We start from the raw sequence: 19,548 nt of genomic DNA on the forward strand, positions 1-19,548 counted from the left end.
AATCTGCCCCATAGTGGCCGCCTACAAGGCCTGGGGAGGTATGATCGGATAGGGGAAGTCAAGTGATTTTCTGACAATAAAGCAGCTGGCTATACCCACATTCCATGGCTTAATACTGCACTAACTCGCCTCATGGCATTTGGCAGATTTCTGGATTGAGCTGCCCTCTCTGATTATACATCACAAGCATACAATAGACATTTCACCTTTACAACAAGTTTACCACCGATTACCATAAAACCGATATTCGTTCACTAGTCACCATTGGACACTCCTCTCCTTTTTGCCCACACAATTTATAAAATCTCTCTTAACACTACAAAACTTACCTGGATGGCTACACCATGTCTTAAGTGCCCATCCTGGTACCAAACAGTTCACATCCTCTTGCCATATGTAATACGTAGGGACAATCCTACGGGCAATAAGGTGCCGGTCAAAATGTCAGACCTTTACAGGTTATCACTCACAGGACCAAATCTCAATATGCCCCTATTTAACTGCACGGCAAACCACTCACTACAGCTAAATTCATAATGTACCTCAGAACCCTCTTAACTAGGCGGGGACTCAACCCCAATGCCTTTTCGGGACATTCCTCCAGAATCAGGGCAGCATCAGCTGCTTCCAGAAAAATTTCCCTGCTCACACCATAAACATTAGGACGCTGGAAATCCACAGTATAATACTAGATACATACCACAACCAGAGCTAGATTTGAGTAGGACAAGCTGTTATGAATCTCGCAACGTAAAGATGTGTAATAAGGTATCTTATTCAACTTTTTGCCCTCTTTTATTACAGGCCTACCCGATACGTCGGTTTCGGCACACCACAACCGACTTGCTCATATATCTAACTTATCATGTATACGGCTTTTGTCCCCGACTACAAATTGGAAGGCGTAGCCTGAAGTTGTGGGAGGGGTTACCCGGCTATTTAAACTCAGGCCCCCTACACCACAGGGCTGATGCTGCCTGGTTCATCCCTCCCACCTCTCCCCTTATGCATATTACTATTACAGGTGGGCCCTCTTTTATTACAGGCCTACCCGATACGTCGGTTTCGGCACACCACAACCGACTTGCTCATATATCTAACTTATCATGTATACGGCTTTTGTCCCCGACTACAAATTACAGTTATCTGTATATAAGACAGCAACTACTGAATATTCATCTGCCGACCCGGATCTTGCTAATAAGAATCCCGCCGAACTCTCTGCACAGGAGACATCTCCCAGTGTGGGACAATCTTGTTGTGAGTAACGGGAACATAAACCGTTTCACTCACCATCGTTTCTAGTAAGCAGCAATTTGTTCACACTGCTGTTTTAGCTGTATTTTTATTAATTACTTTGGTTTTATATATTGTATACAAATAAACTGTTACTTTTATATCCAGCTGATTAAGTATATATATGTGATAAGTACTATTGAAAGAGTATAAATAGTCCATGCAGATCTGTACTATGATCTTCTTGATTTCTTCTTTTTCTACATGCCATATATGATTTTGAGTCTCATCCAGCGATAAGTATAAGTATCATTTTTCTCTTTGTTTTATTTTTGTTATATATCAACTTCAGATCACTCCACTTCTTAATATTGTATTTTCTAGTGAAAAACCTTATGAGACAGCTGATTGCTTTATCTTTGTCAGCAGGGGAGACGGCATGACTTGAGGTGTATCCATCACAGAACACAGATCAAACAGATCTGCTTCTGTTTTAAATTTGTTTTAACCCTAATGCTCAAAATAAATCACATTTAATTATAAGTAATTTAATGAGAGCCTCAATCAAATGACTGAATCATTAGTTTATGTTAATAAAAGTTATAAAATTTGCTCTAAATGATTCAACTGCTCATAAACTGTTACTGGAACAATTGCCTCAGATACAGGATGGACGCAAGAGCTGGCACTCATAAGCTCTATCATCAGTATGAATTTAACCCCAAAGAATTTTATGAGATGTACCTCTCACCGAACTGTAACTCCCAACTTCAGGAGAACTATATCGTCTATCCCATGAGACAACTGAATAACGAGATGTCATCAGGTAAAGCGAGTCACCACTATCAATGCGTAGAGATATATTTTACAATCTACCTGAATATTGCAACCTTTCTTCATTCCCTCCTGGCTGTATTAACCCTTTAATACAATCATAGGGGGTCTTCCCAAGCATTATCACAACGTTGTGTTACCGCGTGGGCTAGGGCGCTTGGAACACCAGATTGACATATTACTGCAGCAATTTGCAATTTGCCCACAGAGCTGACAATCAGACAGCTCCTTTCCTGCTGCTCAATATCCACTCAGTCCAACTTGTTGAAACTAGTTGAGAAAACTGTAAAATAAGAATTGCGCAAAACTAGTTGTAAAATCAGAAGCTGAAATGGATTTATTTATAAACCATTTGACCAGGAAAGATACATTTCCCTCGATTTTAAGACCTGGACCCTTCAAGTATGTAAAAAGCAATTTTAAATAAATAAAAAAAACTCCCCAGGTACCAAAACAACAAAATCAAAATAAAGTTGTTATGGTGCCAAACAGTGTTAATATTGTCGACTAACAATTTTAGTCAGATTATAGTCGACTAAAACTAAAACAATTCAGATGACTAAAATTAAAATGGCTTTTTAGTCAAAAGACTATGACTAAAACTAAATTGAAATTTGCCGCCAAAATTAACACTGGTGCCAAAAGGTCCCTGGCACTTTCTTACCAGTAAAACATGAACGGTTTAACCCTAAACTTGGCTCTCCAGTATTGGTACTTCTGTCCCCATCTACATCCGGTTTCTGATGTTCTTTTGACGCTCGAAGCCCATTAACAAAAAAATGTACATACGTAAGAGGACCACCAGGTACCATAACAACTTAATTTTTAAATTTTTCTGGTGCCCTGACAGTCCCTTTAACTCTGTCTGCAGCGTCAAATTAGACAGTATTAAAGGGACAGTCAGAGCACCGTAACAATTTTATAATTAAGGTATCCCTTATCAGAATTGTTGTCTATTTGCAGGTCGTATCACGGGGGACAGAATGACGGAATTAACCATCGGCCCCGTGCTGTTTAAACTCCTGGTTTGCAGCGAATATTTTAAGGAAATTACGGTTTTAGAAAGTAACGCTCGGTGTAAAGTGGAGTTGGAGAAATGGCTGAATAAGGACGGAGACGCCTTGCAGATGAGACATATTACAGACATAGCGTGCACGCTGCAAGGAAAAAGGTACTTTTATTTAATACCGGACACAGAGCGCTGAAAGGGAACAGGGACATTTCATTGGGGCAGTATGTACGTGGAATGGGGTAGTGTGTACGTGGATGGGGCAGTGTGTACGTGGATGGGGCAGTGTGTAGATGGAATGGGGCAGTGTGTAGATGGGTTGGAGCAGTGTGTAGATGGGATGGGGCAGTGTGTAGATGGATGGGGCAGTGTGTAGATGGATGGGGCAGTGTGTAGATGGATGGGGCAGTCACAGTGTGTAGATGGATGGGGCAGTGTGTAGATGGGACGGGGCAGTGTGTAGGTGGGATGGAGCAGTGTGTAGATGGGTTGGAGCAGTGTGTAGATGGGATGGGGCAGTGTGTAGGTGGGATGGAGCAGTGTGTAGATGGGTTGGAGCAGTGTGTAGATGGGATGGGGCAGTGTGTAGATGGATGGGGCAGTGTGTAGATGTATGGGGCAGTGTGTAGATGTATGGGGCAGTGTGTAGGTGGGACGGGGCAGTGTGTAGGTGGGACGGGGCAGTGTGTAGATGGATGGGGCAGTGTGTAGATGGGATGGGGCAGTGTGTAGATGGGATGGAGCAGTGTGTAGATGGAATGGGGAAGTGTGTAGATGGGATGGGGCAGTGTGTAGATGGAATGGGGCAGTGTGTAGGTGGGATGAGGCAGTGTGTTGATGGATGGGGCAGTGTGTTGATGGATGGGGCAGTGTGTTGATGGATGGGGCAGTGAGTTGATGGATGGGGCAGTGTGTAGATGGATGGGGCAGTGTGTAGATGGATGGGGCAATATGTAGGTGGATGGGGCAGTTTGTAGGGACAGTGTGTAGATGGATGGGGAAGTGTGTAGGTGGGATGGAGCAGTGTATAGGTGGGATCGGGCAGTGTGTAGATGGATGGGGCAGTGTGTAGGTGGATGGGGCAGTGTGTAGGTGGATGGGGCAGTGTGTAGGTGGATGGGGCAGTGTGTTGATGGATGGGGCAGTGTGTAGGGGCAGTGTGTAGATGGATGAGGAAGTGCGTAGGTGGCATGGGGCAGTGTGTAGGTGGGATGGAGCAGTGTGTAGATGGATGGGGCAGTGTGTAGATGGATGGGGCAGTGTGTAGATGGATGGGGCAGTGTGTAGGTGGATGGGGCAGTGTGTAGATGGATGGGGCAGTGTGTAGATGGATGGGGCAGTGTGTAGGGGCAGTGTGTAGATGGATGAGGAAGTGCGTAGGTGGGATGGGGCAGTGTGTAGGTGGGATGGGGCAGTGTGTAGATGGATGGGGCAGTGTGTAGGTGGATGGGGCAGTATGTAGGTGGGATGGGGCAGTGTGTAGATGGATGAGGAAGTGCGTAGGTGGGATGGGGCAGTGTGTTGATGGATGGGGCAGTGTGTTGATGGATGGGGCAGTGTGTAGATGGATGGGGCAGTGTGTAGATGGATGAGGCAGAGTGTAGATGGATGGGGCAGTGTGTAGGTGGATGGGGCAGTGTGTTGATGAATGAGGCAGTGTGTAGATGGAAGAGGTAGTGTGTAGGTGGGATGGGGCAGTGTGTAGGTGGGATGGGGCAGTGTGCACGTGGGATGGAGCAGTGTGTACATGGGATGGGGCAGTGTGTAGGTGGGATGGGGCAGTGTGTAGGTGGGATGGGGCAGTATGTAGGTGGGATGGGGCAGTGTGAAGATGGATGGGGCAGTGTGTAGGTGGGATGGGGCAGTGTGTAGGTGGGATGGGGCAGTGTGTAGGTGGGATGGGGCAGTATGTAGGTGGGATGGGGCAGTGTGAAGATGGATGGGGCAGTGTGTAGGTGGGATGGGGCAGTGTGTTGATGGATGGGGCAGTGTGTTGATGGATGGGGCAGTGTGTAGATGGATGAGGCAGAGTGTAGATGGATGGGGCAGTGTGTAGGTGGATGGGGCAGTGTGTTGATGAATGAGGCAGTGTGTAGATGGAAGAGGTAGTGTGTAGGTGGGATGGGGCAGTGTGTAGGTGGGATGGGGCAGTGTGCACGTGGGATGGAGCAGTGTGTACATGGGATGGGGCAGTGTGTAGGTGGGATGGGGCAGTGTGTAGGTGGGATGGGGCAGTATGTAGGTGGGATGGGGCAGTGTGAAGATGGATGGGGCAGTGTGTAGGTGGGATGGTGCAGTGTGTAGGTGGATGGGGCAGTATGTAGGTGGGATGGGGCAGTATGTAGGTGGGATGGGGCAGTGTGAAGATGGATGGGGCAGTGTGAAGATGGATGGGGCAGTGTGAAGATGGGATGGGGCAGTGTGTAGATGGGATGGGGCAGTGTGTAGGTGGGATGGGGCAGTGTGTAGGTGGGATGGTGCAGTGTGTACGTGGGATGGGGCAGCATGTAGGTGGATAGGGCAGTGTGTACGTGGGATGGTGCAGTGTGTACGTGGGATGGTGCAGTGTGTACGTGGGATGGTGCAGTGTGTACGTGGGATGGGGCAGTGTGTATGTGGGATGTGGCAGTGTGTATGTGGGATGGGGCAGTGTGTAGGTGGGATGGGGCAGTGTGTAGGTGGGATGGGGCAGTATGCAGGGGGATGGGGCAGCGTGTACGTGGGATGGTGCAGCGTGTACGTGGGATGGTGCAGCGTGTACGTGGGATGGTGCAGCGTGTACGTGGGATGGTGCAGCGTGTACGTGGGATGGGGCAGTGTGCAGGGGGATGGGGCAGTGTGCAGGGGGAATGAGGCAGTGTGCAGGGGGAATGAGGCAGTGTGTAGGTGGGATGGGGCAGTGTGTAGATAGCTAGGAGGAGGTTTTATAGTGAGATTTGTATTTATTTGACACTGAAACAATAGTAGAATTAGCAAGAGTTTCATGTGGTTCCAGGGATATCATGTAATGATTCCTAAAATGCTGTCATTTCACAGTTTAGCGTAAATTCTGCTTTGCATGTTTCAGGGACGGGTGGAAGGAAAAGGAAGAGAAGACGAGGAGTCGAATTAAACAGGTTCTAATGTGCGACTTTACCAAGGAGAATCCCACGGATCCCATCACCGTGCCAAAGTCGGATTGCTTCGTTTGTATATGGACCCTGGAAGTGATTAGCCAAACGCAGAGCGAATTCCAAAGAAACCTGAAAAAATGTGCCACACTTCTAAAGCTAGGCGGACACCTGCTGTTTTTCGGGGTGTTTAATGGAAACTATTTTTTGGTGGGAAAGCACAAATTCCATATTTTATCCTATGACGAGGTGTTTTTAAGACAGGCGTTGGCAGACTGCGGGTTCCTTATTCAGTGTCTGGAGCTAACAGAAGGCAAAGGAGGTGAGGGGCTGATAGATTCTGGCCACTTAGTTTATGTCAGGGCTGTGAAGGTGAAGGAAGAATAGAAAATCGTAAAATATTGAGTCGATTTGGGGGTATACAGAGCACCTTCATCTCAATTCAAATAGCTTGTTATGGGGAAAAGATAAATAACTTAAGAGAGTAATAAAAAGCGTAATAAACTGATTGACCACTAAGTAACGCAGAGATCTCCCCTCCACAGCTAAAGGCTCACTCCTACTATTTATATTATATAGCCCTGTTGGGTGCTTGTAGCTTGATCACTCCCCTTTTTTCTTTTTTTTTTTAATAAAAACACTCTGCATAAGAACAACAAACTTACCTTTAACCCCTTAAGGACACATGACGTGTGTGACATGTCATGATTCCCTTTTATTCCAGAAGTTTGGTCCTTAAGGGGTTAAAGGGACACTATAGTCACCCAGACCACTTCAGCTCAATGAGCCACTAGAGACATTGAGAAATGTTTTCCTATTGACAGCTTGAATGTGCGTGCGGCACTTGCCGCGCATTCGGCTCCGCTGACGTCGGACGGGGGAACTGACGTCGCGGGGGAGGAGAGGTCACCTGCGCCGAGGGAGCCCGGCATTGTAATAAAGTAAGCTGCTGAAGGGGGGAACGGGGACCCTGAGGGTGGGGGCACCCTCATGGCACTATAGTGTCAAGAAAACCGCTTTGTTTTCCTGACACTATAATGATCCTTTAATGACATTAATCATATCATGATCATCATCAATAATAACGAAAAACATTATATATATATATATATATATATATATAAAATTACATAATATACTTTAATAAGATATATATTTAAATTCTATGTGTAATCTTTTCACATAATTATGGGATTTTACCAATTTACCAATTTGAGGGACTTGCCTGACAACCCAGACAGAAAGCCAGAGAATTTAATTTGCAAGCCCTATATTTAACTCTGTAACTTCCCACCATAAAACCTGTACATGGGGGGTACTGTTTTACTCATCGGACTATGCTGAACACAAATATGAGTGTTTTAAAACGGTAAAACGTATGATTACAACGATATCATTAGTGAAAGTGCAGTTGTTGTGTAAAAAATATGAACGCTAACTTTGGCCAGGATTTGTGACTAAGTGGCTACTAAAAAAGAAAGGACATACCCCATTTTGAATACCCTGGGTTGTCTACTTTTTAAAATGGTTTGTCATGGTGGGGGTAATTCTCATTCCTAGGCTACGATACAGTCTATAAGGCAGCGTAACCAATCTGGCAAATTTCAATGTGTAAAAACAGAAATGGGAAAGCTTTATATTTCCCTCTGTAACTTTTTAAAACCCAATAAAACCTATACATGGGGGGTACTGTTGTACTCACGAGACATCGCTGAACACAAATAAGTGTAATTTATTGCAGTAAAAACAGTATTATGACATTTACAGTTAAAATACCACACAGTACTAAAACAATAATAACATTTCTTAATTTCTCACACTTTTTTAGTTTTTATTCCAATAAAATTATGTTTCATATCTATATAGTTGATGTGAAATGAAAGCCCTGTTTCTCCTGAATAAAATGATCTATATTAAGTGTGGGTGCATTTAATATGAAAGAGGTGAATTACGGTGGAACAGACATATAGCTCAAATTCCAGGTTTTGTTCACGTCTTGTTTTGATCAGAACGTGTACTATTGACTCCGGGTTAATAGAAATGTAAACGAAAACCGAGAATCCCATGAAACAAAGGTTAACACAAGTTCCAGGTGATTTCCAATGTTTATTCAATGGTGGGACTGCTAATGGGGTGCAAGTTTCCCTTTATCTGTGGAGCTCTACCTTACGCGTTATTTAATCAATAATCTATAATCTATTGGTGTGCGCAGGTCATTTTGTTTTAACCAGCTCTTTTTTTGCTTTGATTTGGGTTGTGTGGTTTAGTATAACTATATATTTGTAATAAACATATTAATCAGCAAACATATTAATAAACAGTATAATAAACAGGCTTATTACTTTACTAAACCCCAATTCCTTGTCTCTGGTCATTTATTTTGGTCTGAGGATCCAGTTATTTGAGATTATCCTCTTTGGTAACAATCTCATTGCATCTTTACATCACAGAGTGCTCTCAGACAGACAAAACTGAGTTCCCAGACAGACAAAACTGAGTTCCCAGACAGACACACTGCTCTCCCAGACAGACACTCTGCTCTCCCAGACAGACACTCTGCTCTCCCAGACAGACACTCTGCTCTCCCAGACAGACACTCTGCTCTCCCAGACAGACACTCTGCTCTCCCAGACAGACACACTGCTCTCCCAGACAGACACACCGCTCTCCCAGACAGACACACCGCTCTCCCAGACAGACACACCGCTCTCCCAGACAGACACTCTGCTCTCCCAGACACTCTGCTCTCCCAGACAGACACGCTGCTCTCCCAGACAGACACGCTGCTCTCCCAGACAGACACACTGCTCTCCCAGACAGACACACTGCTCTCCCAGACAGACACACTGCACGATTTCATTTATGTTCAAATACATAAAATATGAGGTTCTCTTTATTTATTTAGTCTTCTATGTCTTGTCCCAAAGTAATGTTTGTGTCAGTTTCCTCTGTGTGTAACTATTATGTGTGTTTTATACTTTCAATTTGAACTTGTATGCTTTAGATTAATAGTTCATACACTCCTTTTTCCATACATCACCCCAGATTCCATACAGCACCCCAGATTCCATACAGCACCCCAGATTCCATATTGTATCCCAGATTCCCTACAGCACCCCAGATTCCATATTATATCCCAGATTCCCTCCAGCACCCCAGATTCCATATGGTATTCCAGATTCCCTACAGCACCCCAGATTCACTACTGTACCCCAGATTCTATACTGTACCCTAGATTCCATACAGCACCCCAGATTCCATATTGTACCCCAGATTCCATACAGCACCCCAGATTCCATACTGTACCCCAGATTCCCTACAGCACCCTAGATTCCATACTGTACCCCACATTCCATACTGTACCCGTCATTCCCTATAGTATTTTAGGATTCATACATTACAATACAAGATCTATTTTGTCTAAAGTTGTATTTTCTTTAAGAATTGCACGTTGACTCATTTACATAATTGCCACCAAGCTGGTCGACCATTTTGTGCTGAGTTCACTTTACTTAAGGGCAACATATAACAAAGCAAGACCCTGATCAGCCTGTAACACTAACTTAATGTAATTGGCCTAGGATGGTTTACCTAGCTTGATATTCCTACCTATTGTTAAAGAGTGCAGAACCATCATATGCACCCCGTTAAGCAGCGTGTTTTCTCTATCTTGCGAGCAGATTATTGTCTATCTGCATGCTGCCTAATGCTCGACTAATCTCACTTATGTATGCCTAAATGACTCTGCAAGTTACCCTTTTACTGGTGTTTTATAGGCATGCAATATATTTAAGTTTTTCATATCATAACCACACATATCTGAGTGTCTCACAGTTACCGTTTCCACCATACACCTATACACATCGGACATGCATGTATCACTTGAGCCCTAGCTATTTCAAAAAAAATGTGTGCAGTTACCTTTTTTACTTTAACCTTCACAAAAAATGTGCAGACGCAGCAAAATCAAGCAAAGTAATCACTCTCAAGATTAATTTCTTATGTAATCCGTTTCATTGTGAATTTTGCATGTTCCTGCATACGTTATTGTGACGATGCAGGATGATTTGTTCACCTATGCACAAGAAAAAAAAAGAAAAAAAAAGAAAAAAAAAAAAAAGAATTGCACGTTGACAGAATGAGTAGAAAGTAATTTATAAATTTATTTTACAGCAGCAAATTGTAGATAAAGTATACACCGTTTTACATAATTACATAATTATTTACTACAAACATTTCCTAAAAACGATGAGAAATGAGAATGGTAGCTGGATGGTTATTGTGGTCCGGAAGGACTTTCCTCCTTTCTTATGGCTGTCACCGGACTGTGGGGGACAATGTGGCAGAATACAAAACCATTCTCCTGGAATGCCTTCTTCAGTTCCATCTTGAAATGAAAAAACACAATTTAGGATTTTTGCTTTATAAACACAGGTTTGATTAAGTTATTGAATAGAAGACATTCCATACCAGTTTATTTGGATGGAGGCACAATCCGATCACTGCTCCCCCACTGCCAGGAAATTTCACCGCGGAGCCGTGCTACAGAAAAACAGCATCTTATAATAATCATAATGATCTATTACAGTACAAAACAGCAGACACGGCATTATAGCGTTACTAGAAAAACACCAAACAACTCCATTGTCCATTCTACATGGTTATGGTTATAGGAACTTCACAGATACAGCCATAGAACAGAAAGAGATATATTTATTTATTGAATTCAGGAGGGGGTTATTTTCTTTACTACGACTTTAAAACATTGAGATTTCAACAAGTGGATAAAAAAACAAAAAACAATCCTGCCCCCAACAATAACAAAAAGCAGAACAAAACCAAACCAAACAGAAAGTGTATCCAATGATTTAATTGCTGATAATTCCAGTGGGTGCTCCTCTCTCCTTATTCTCCTTCCCCCTTCTGCATCTTCCAACCCTGATCATCAACAACTTGAAATTCTCCGTAATCTCGGTCTACGAGATTCTGCTCTCTCCTGGTGCTCCTCCTACCTCTCCCAGCACTCTTTCAAGGTTTCTAATCTGCAACCCCTCTCTGTCCGTGTTCCCCAAGGTTCTATCCATGGCCTTCCATGGCTTCCAATATTATTTATATGCAGATGACACACAATTCTATCTGTCCTCTCCTGATCTCTCGCCGTCCATCTTAACTCATGTCCCTAACTGCCTCTCTGATATTCCCAACTGGATGGCTGCTCACTTCCTTAAACTCAACCTGTCCAAAACGGAACATCTGGTCTTTTCTCTCTTAAATGTTGCTGCTCCCTCCAAGTCAACGGCGCCACCATCAGCTCTACCTCCCAGGCTCACTGCCTAGGTGTTCTCTTCGACTTCAACCTCTCCTTTACCCCTCATGTCCAATCAATCGCCAAATCCTGCTGCTTCCATCTCAGACATTGCTCACATCTACCCCTATCTAACGCTGGATATGGCCATGGAGCTGGTCCTCTCTCGCCTTGCCCCATTGCAGTCTATAATGAATGTGGCAGCAAGGCGAGTCTTCCTATCCGCCCATGCCTTACCCCTCTGCCAGTCCCTACACTGGATTCCCATAAGATACAGGGTTCAATTTAAAATTCTGGTGCTTGCTAACAAATAGCTGCACAACGCTGCTCCCACCGACCTATCCTCACTTAGAAACAAGTATCCTGTCTAGGCCGCTACTGTCTGTCAAAGACCTACGTTTAACCTAACCCGTTTGTACTCCTACCTCTGATGCTCACCTCCAAGACTTCTCCACGGCTGCACCGTTCCCATGGAACTTCCTTCCCTGCTCTGTTAGACTTTCACCCAGTCTCCACTCCTTCACAAAATCATTGAAAACTCACTTCTTCAGGAAAGCATGTCAATCAAACTGTAAGAGCTTTCTCTCCCCGTATCTTGGTAACCGACCCTGCTTCCTCACCTGCACTAAAGCGCTACGGAACCTGTTGGTGCTATATAAATTGCAATAATAATAATGTCATCCAATAAACTAACCCTTTCACTGTAAAAGATTCTAATAAACTACTTTTTTCCATTAATGAAATGCATCCTAACCTTACCTCTAGTTTGAGCAGGCGCTTAACGTCCTCTGTTCATGTGAATCCAACTCGACTGGTTACAAAAACATGTCTGTTAGTCCACCCATTGTACTGCGCTACAGAATTTGTTGGCACTTTTTAAATTATAAGTGGAAACATTTAAATTTACAGCCTATAGCTGACTAATGCTGAGCTACCCAAATTTAGCCACTAGGTGTCACTGCAGCATCCTAGAATTACTATGTTGTATTTTGAGTAGAAGCATAAACAGTCACTTCTCTAGAGTTTAAACCATTGAATAAACCTTGGAAATCCCCTGTAACTTGAGTTAACCACATTTTTCACGAGTTGCTCCGTGTTCTTTTAAATTTATGTTAAAGATTTAGCAAATGACATCGTAGTACAGTTCAGGCAAGGCACAGCCAGGGCACACAATGCAAATGAAGAGGAGAAATAGTAACATTGTTTCATTTCTCCTCCTCGCTGTATGCTCTCTCTACGGAATCAACGCTTCCAGAAGAGAAGAATCTGAGTGGCGATGCACAGTGGTTGTCATGCTTGTGCCGCAGGCGTATTCTATTACTACATCTACATATGGTTGTATAACTTATTATTCATCCCATTGGGATTTGTGTATACACTGATATTTAACTCTGTTTTTGGTATTTAATATTTACAGTGTTGGGGAAGCATTATTATATCAGTCACACAACCCACTGAACTTTGCTCACGTGTATTTATTCTATTCTGAAGCGCCTTACACACTGCATTCTTATCCATATATATATATACACGCTTATACAAAAATAAAAAATACAATTGCTATTATGCACGGTTTCCCAGGGAACAGATTTTCTGACAATCACTTCTTTTAGTGGTGGCTTTTGATGTGATAAAGTATAATCAGCCGGTATTGGTGCCCGTGGCCGGCGCTGATTGTGGTGGTGGACACAAAGTAAAATAATTGTTTAATCTTAGCACTCAGATATATTGATTACCTGCTTTGCAATCTCTATCATTTTCAGATTCCCTTGTCCCAGGCATGAGTCTGTAAAAATAGATCTGACAAAGAAACAAGAACGATTGTCAAATCCTGATCTCTCCAAAGAGGCAATAATGAGTTAATACAGAGGGATGGGCCTGGTCTTATAGGTTTTATAGAATATGTGGGGGACACAGAGCACCCCTCACTCAGCAAACAGCTTCACATTTAATTAAAAATAAATTGTGTTTATTGCAAAAATCCATGTTAGGATGCAAGGAGACAGAAAATATCACCTTTAAATGTCAGCTTTGGCACCTAACAGACTTTTCTACAAAGTGCCGATACATCCATCGCATCCAATGCCAGCCCCTTAAATATCATTCAGCCCTTACTGAAAACTGGGATGAGATATTGAGATCTCACAAGTAGTTTTATTCATGAACTTTGTGATTTTTTTTTCAATCTAAGGTATTTGTTTTGCTGTAGGTCTTGAATGAACTTTTGATATACACTGCGTGCAGAATTATTAGGCAAATGAGTATTTTGACCACATCATCCTCTTTATGCATGTTGTCTTACTCCAAGCTGTATAGGCTCGAAAGCCTACTACCAATTAAGCATATTTGGTGATGTGCATCTCTGTAATGAGAAGGGGTGTGGTCTAATGACATCAACACCCTATATCAGGTGTGCATAATTATTAGGCAACTTCCTTTCCTTTGGCAAAATGGGTCAAAAGAAGGACTTGACAGGCTCAGAAAAGTTAAAAATAGTGAGATATCTTGCAGAGGGATGCAGCACTCTTAAAATTGCAAAGCTTCTGAAGCGTGATCATCGAACAATCAAGCGTTTCATTCAAAATAGTCAACAGGGTCGCAAGAAGCGTGTGGAGAAACCAAGGCGCAAAATAACTGCCCATGAACTGAGAAAAGTCAAGCGTGCAGCTGCCAAGATGCCACTTGCCACCAGTTTGGCCATATTTCAGAGCTGCAACATCACTGGAGTGCCCAAAAGCACAAGGTGTGCAATACTCAGAGACATGGCCAAGGTAAGAAAGGCTGAAAGACGACCACCACTGAACAAGACACACAAGCTGAAACGTCAAGACTGGGCCAAGAAATATCTCAAGACTGATTTTTCTAAGCTTTTATGGACTGATGAAATGAGAGTGAGTCTTGATGGGTAAAGGGCAGAGAGCTCCAGTCCGACTCAGATGCCAGCAAGGTGGAGGTGGAGTACTGGTTTGGGCTGGTATCATCAAAGATGAGCTTGTGGGGCCTTTTCGGGTTGAGGATGGAGTCAAGCTCAACTCCCAGTCCTACTGCCAGTTTCTGGAAGACACCTTCTTCAAGCAGTGGTACAGGAAGAAGTCTGCATCCTTCAAGAAAAACATGATTTTCATGCAGGACAATGCTCCATCACACGCGTCCAAGTACTCCACAGCGTGGCTGGCAAGAAAGGGTATAAAAGAAGAAAATCTAATGACATGGCCTCCTTGTTCACCTGATCTGAACCCTATTGAGAACCTGTGGGCCATCATCAAATGTGAGATTTACAAGGAGGGAAAACAGTACACCTCTCTGAACAGTGTCTGGGAGGCTGTGGTTGCTGCTGCACGCAATGTTGATGGTGAACAGATCAAAACACTGACAGAATCCATGGATGGCAGGCTTTTGAGTGTCCTTGCAAAGAAAGGTGGCTATATTGGTCACTGATTTGTTTTTGTTGAGATGTTATATTGGTTTCACTGCTAAAAATAAATAATTGAAATGGGTATATATTTGCTTTTTGTTAAGTTGCCTAATAATTATGCACAGTAATAGTCACCTGCACACACAGATATCCCCCTAAAATAGCTATAACTAAAAACAAACTAAAAACTACTTCCAAAAATATTCAGCATTGATATTAATGAGTTTTTTGGGTTCATTGAGAACATGGTTGTTGTTCAATAATAAAATTAATCCTCAAAAATACAACTTGCCTAATAATTCTGCACTCCCTGTATGTTTACTATATATATATATATATATATGTGTGTGAATATAAAGATAAGTTACTCCTCTTACGTACACCAGATTTAAAGTGAAATGACTTTGTTTGTAGAACTTTGTGTACGTTATGAAGATCGTATTAATCCCCGTAATAAAGTGCTTTGTTTGTACAGATCGAGTACACGCACGCTTACACAAAAACATCGGCCTCTTATCCCATTATTTCTTTTCTAACTGGATCTCGTTTTCTGGTCGTCTCGACTATTACACAGAGCAATGAAAGAAAGGCCAGCTGTAACGGCCAATGGGATTAGAAACACAATCCTTTCGCAATCATTAAAAAGTGAGCTCTAAGAGCATTCTACCAGATAAGACGCTAGGAATTAGCATAAGACTTTAAACCCTCTAACACAGAATTAAGTTTCCTTAAAAACCTGGGAACGGAGATTCTGGAACTTATGTAAGAAAGTATCCTTGGTTCAGACGCAGCATTATATCGATACAATGTCTCACGTTTTGAGGGATTTATGGAATCAACCTGATCAGGTCCCCCCTGTATAAAGCCCCAGAAATATAGGTCATTATCAAACTATATACATGCCTCCCAAGTGTCAACAGTCCTTATTTTGGGATTTCTATCCTAATGTCCCTCTTTTCTAGAAGCTCCATATTGTTGGTGTGTCTGAGTGTATAATGGAGCTCCACCGCAGGGGGCGGGACCTGATAGTCAAGATGGCCGGACGTGTTATCAGCTCCGGCTCAGGCAAGCAGAAAAAAACGGTCTTACGGTTTGATCCCACATCGAACACTGCTATACGGAACCGGGGGTTCGCTTCGCAATCCAGCGTGAATGCAGGGATACCCGTTTTTTACCTCTGCCCTTAAGTCACAGAGCAGAATGGATGCTGGAGAGGCCCTTCCTTCTTCTGGACCGGTGGTCCATTTGGAAATACATCCGACTCACCGACCATATACCCAGAGGGGTCTCCATAAATCGGGGCTCCTGCGGGCCCATGGTCCTACCGCATGCCAAAGGGGGACCCATGGTCACGGGGTAGTGACTCCAACGCGGGCCCAGGCTCGAAGTTATGGGACAATGCAGTACTACAGCTCAAGACACAGAAGTAATCCGGCACCATGCGTCTCCTTAGGAATCATGAGGGGGCAGAGGGATGCCCAGCATCTGACAGACACGGCAATGAACCCTATGCCATGGTCTACCTGCGGTGTTGGCTGACGGTCAACTGCAGTCATTAATTGTCAGCAGTGTCCAGTGTGTGGAGCTCTATTTCTCTCTCTACTATCCAGCAGAATATACACAATGTATCTAGCAAGTTCATTAATCCAAATGTTTAACTAGTAAGCTACGTCAGGAAACGTGGTACTTATTCTACTCCCAGCCATGTGTCTTTAAACTACAATAAATGTGTTTAGAAATTAGTCTGTGTAAATAGGATACATTGTGCTCGTTCTAAAGTACATTTCAGTTCTATAAATTGTTATAAGTAAGTCACAGCTTCGCCCTTGGGCCCACCCCCACCGCTAATATGGAACCCCTTTGTTCATGTGAAATGTTGGGAGGTGTGCGCATCAGAAATATTGGTTCAGCCAATCAGCACCTTGCAGTATCGCGGTTGGAATAATTAGTATTCGCTGGGGTTTGTTTAAATCTTTATCTGTTGGGCAGAGTATCACGTTGGTTCAGCTCTCGGCCAATCACACGGTCACACTTTATTAGAGCTTTTTCTTTTTACCCAAATATTAGTTATGGGAAATCTTTACCTTCTGAGTTCTAGGTTCCTGTTCATTAATTCTGCCAGTTCTGGCCAATCTTTATTCTCCATTGCAATTCTGGGGAAAGAGAAAGTGTCAGTGATCTGTGCGCATGCACCAGTTTTATTTTATCATGGCATGATTTGGGGGGGAAATGGATTTTTCTTTTTTCGTAGCAGATAAGTGGCTTACGTCCAGCCACGTTTCCACATTTGTTGCTGGAAAACAATGGGTCATATTGCAGTTCTGTAAATTGGGGAAATTGTCCAAATGTGGAGCAATCAGCAGGAGTGGGTTAGTGATTTCCCTGATGACTGCTCCACATTCAAAGATATCAGGTTCCTATAATTCCTGTATTATGGGATTTAAAAGGGTAGAAGTTGGGGTGTTACGGGAGCCAGGATCTGAAGGTGGGAAGGAGGAAGGTAAGCCCCAAGGATCGATTTTTGCAATAATAGGGGTAGATACACAGAATGGACTGCCAGCAGAGGTGGTAGAAACTCATACAGTGGAGGGTTTGGCACAGACACATCCAGAATAAAGCCGGAGATTTTAGTTGAATAAAGCCTGAGAATAGGCAGAATGACCTCAATCCTGATTTTCTGCCATTAGGATTACGTTTCTAAGAAAGTTTCCACCTAGTAAATTATATTTTCTGTGTATTATTTACCGGAGAGAACAGCAATCCTCTGGAGGTTTGTCCTCATTATTACATTTACTGCAGAATTTTCTACCAGCCCACTCACCTGGCTTGATCGGTCAGCTCTGCAAACAATCTCATCGCTTCCAGAACATCTGGGTCTCCTGAAACCAAAGCAGAAACCATGGATTATTATAAAATGGATCTGAGCAAAATCCTGCAGTATCAGCAGAAGGTCTGTTTAAAGGGGCTCTCCGAGCACCATAACCACTACAAAATAGTGTATTATTACAGCCCATCATATTATTACAGATTATTATATTATTACAGCTCAGTGTCTTATTACAGCTTGTTTTATTACAACTCATTGTATTATTACAGTTCATTGTATTATTACAGTTCATTGTATTATTCAGGTCATTGTATTATTGCAGCTTATCGTATTATAACAGCTTATTGTATTGTTACAGTTTATTGTATCATTACAGCTCATTGTATTACTAGAGCTTATTGTATTACTACAGCTTATTGTATTATTACAGCTCATTGTATTATTATTATTATTGCATTTGATATAGCGCCAACAGATTCTGTAGCGCTTTACAATATTTTGAGAAGGGGGGGGGGATGTATCAATAAATAGGACAATTACAAGAAAACTTACAGGAACAATAGGTTGAAGAGGACCCTGCTCAAACGAGCTTACAGTCTATAGGAGATTATTGTATTATTACAGCTCATTGTATTATTACAGCTCATTGTATTACTACAGCTTATTGTATTATTACAGCTCATAGTATTATTACAGCTCATTGTATTATTGCAGGATATAGTATTATTACAGCTCATTGTATCATTACAGCTCAGTGTATTACTACAGCTCATTGTATTACTACAGCTCATTGTATTATTACAGCTCATTGTATTATTACAGTTTATTGTATTATTACAGCTCATTGTATTACTACAGCTTATTGTATTATTACAGCTCATTGTATCATTGCAGGATATAGTATTATTACAGCTCATTGTATCATTACAGCTCAGTGTATCATTACAGCTCAGTGTATTATTACAGCTCATTGTATTACTACAGCTCAGTGTATTATTACAGCTCATTGTATTATTACAGCTCATTGTATTACTACAGCTCATTGTATTATTACAGCTCATTGTATTATTACAGTTTGTTGTAATATTACAGCTTATTGTATTAATATAGTTTGATGGTTGTCAATTGATGGCAGTGATTTTCCAAACGCACTGGGGGTGTGTTACACATCTTCACTATATTTATTATAATTTGACAAACTTTACAATAATATGATAAAAGAAACCATTCTAGTAACTCACCGTTAATCCATCGCTGGCGCACATTACTATGAATTACCCCGGAATCGCTCGGATCTCTCATGTACGCCAACCAAAACGGAGGGGCGCACTCCATGTCCATATTCTCATAGTTTCCTGCGTTCAGAGAGATAAAGTGAAATTCTCTGCTTTGTTAATAGAGCCGCGTAGTAAAACAGGCTCCAAAATGTTATAAAATCTATAATAAAGCAAGATTAATGAGAACGATGCGTACCGTAGCCCTGCTCCTCCATTAAGGATTTACTGAAATTCATGTACACCAGGCCTTCGTACACCTAAAATAACACAGACAAAACACCAACTCATGTAACCATGAACTAAAGGGAATGAGCAATTCCTAATTACAGCATACACTGTTTCAGCGCACTGAAACTCCAGACTGGACGATGTTTCTACCCGCAGGGGCTGGTTCTCCAGACTGGACAATATATGGGTGGGTAAGCCTTCACCTTATTATTACATTGGAATATATTTAGAGTGCTCATCAGTAGACTAACAGGGTAATTAAGTAAAGTGAGAATTAAAAGTGAATTTAACTATTTAAGGTCAGAGT

The 19,548-nt window shown here is 42.5% G+C and overlaps 2 protein-coding genes across 4 annotated transcripts in view; one reads left to right on the top strand and one right to left on the bottom strand.

The window, feature by feature from the left end:
• Positions 1-1,905: 1,905 nt before the first annotated feature.
• Positions 1,906-6,576, top strand: LOC134577034 (indolethylamine N-methyltransferase-like). The gene is made up of 3 exons (XM_063435678.1): positions 1,906-2,062; positions 3,034-3,241; positions 6,147-6,576. The coding sequence occupies exons 1-3, from the start codon at positions 1,906-1,908 to the stop codon at positions 6,574-6,576; spliced, it is 795 nt and encodes a 264-aa protein (XP_063291748.1).
• A 3,756-nt stretch (positions 6,577-10,332) lies between these two features.
• LOC134578052 (uncharacterized) overlaps positions 10,333-19,548 on the bottom strand; it is a 96,389-nt gene continuing 87,173 nt past the window's right edge. For all 3 annotated transcript variants that reach the window (XM_063437025.1, XM_063437024.1, XM_063437023.1), the window contains exons 17-23: positions 19,210-19,270; positions 18,978-19,091; positions 17,731-17,788; positions 16,994-17,062; positions 13,231-13,294; positions 10,660-10,731; positions 10,333-10,576 (exon numbers count right to left, since the gene is read on the bottom strand). In XM_063437025.1, the coding sequence (XP_063293095.1) occupies positions 10,466-10,576; positions 10,660-10,731; positions 13,231-13,294; positions 16,994-17,062; positions 17,731-17,788; positions 18,978-19,091; positions 19,210-19,270 (549 nt within the window). In that variant the 3' untranslated portion in view covers positions 10,333-10,465. The remainder of the gene's footprint in view (positions 10,577-10,659; positions 10,732-13,230; positions 13,295-16,993; positions 17,063-17,730; positions 17,789-18,977; positions 19,092-19,209; positions 19,271-19,548) is intronic.

Source organism: Pelobates fuscus, chromosome 11 (assembly GCF_036172605.1).
Source record: "Pelobates fuscus isolate aPelFus1 chromosome 11, aPelFus1.pri, whole genome shotgun sequence".
NCBI lineage: Eukaryota > Metazoa > Chordata > Amphibia > Anura > Pelobatidae > Pelobates > Pelobates fuscus.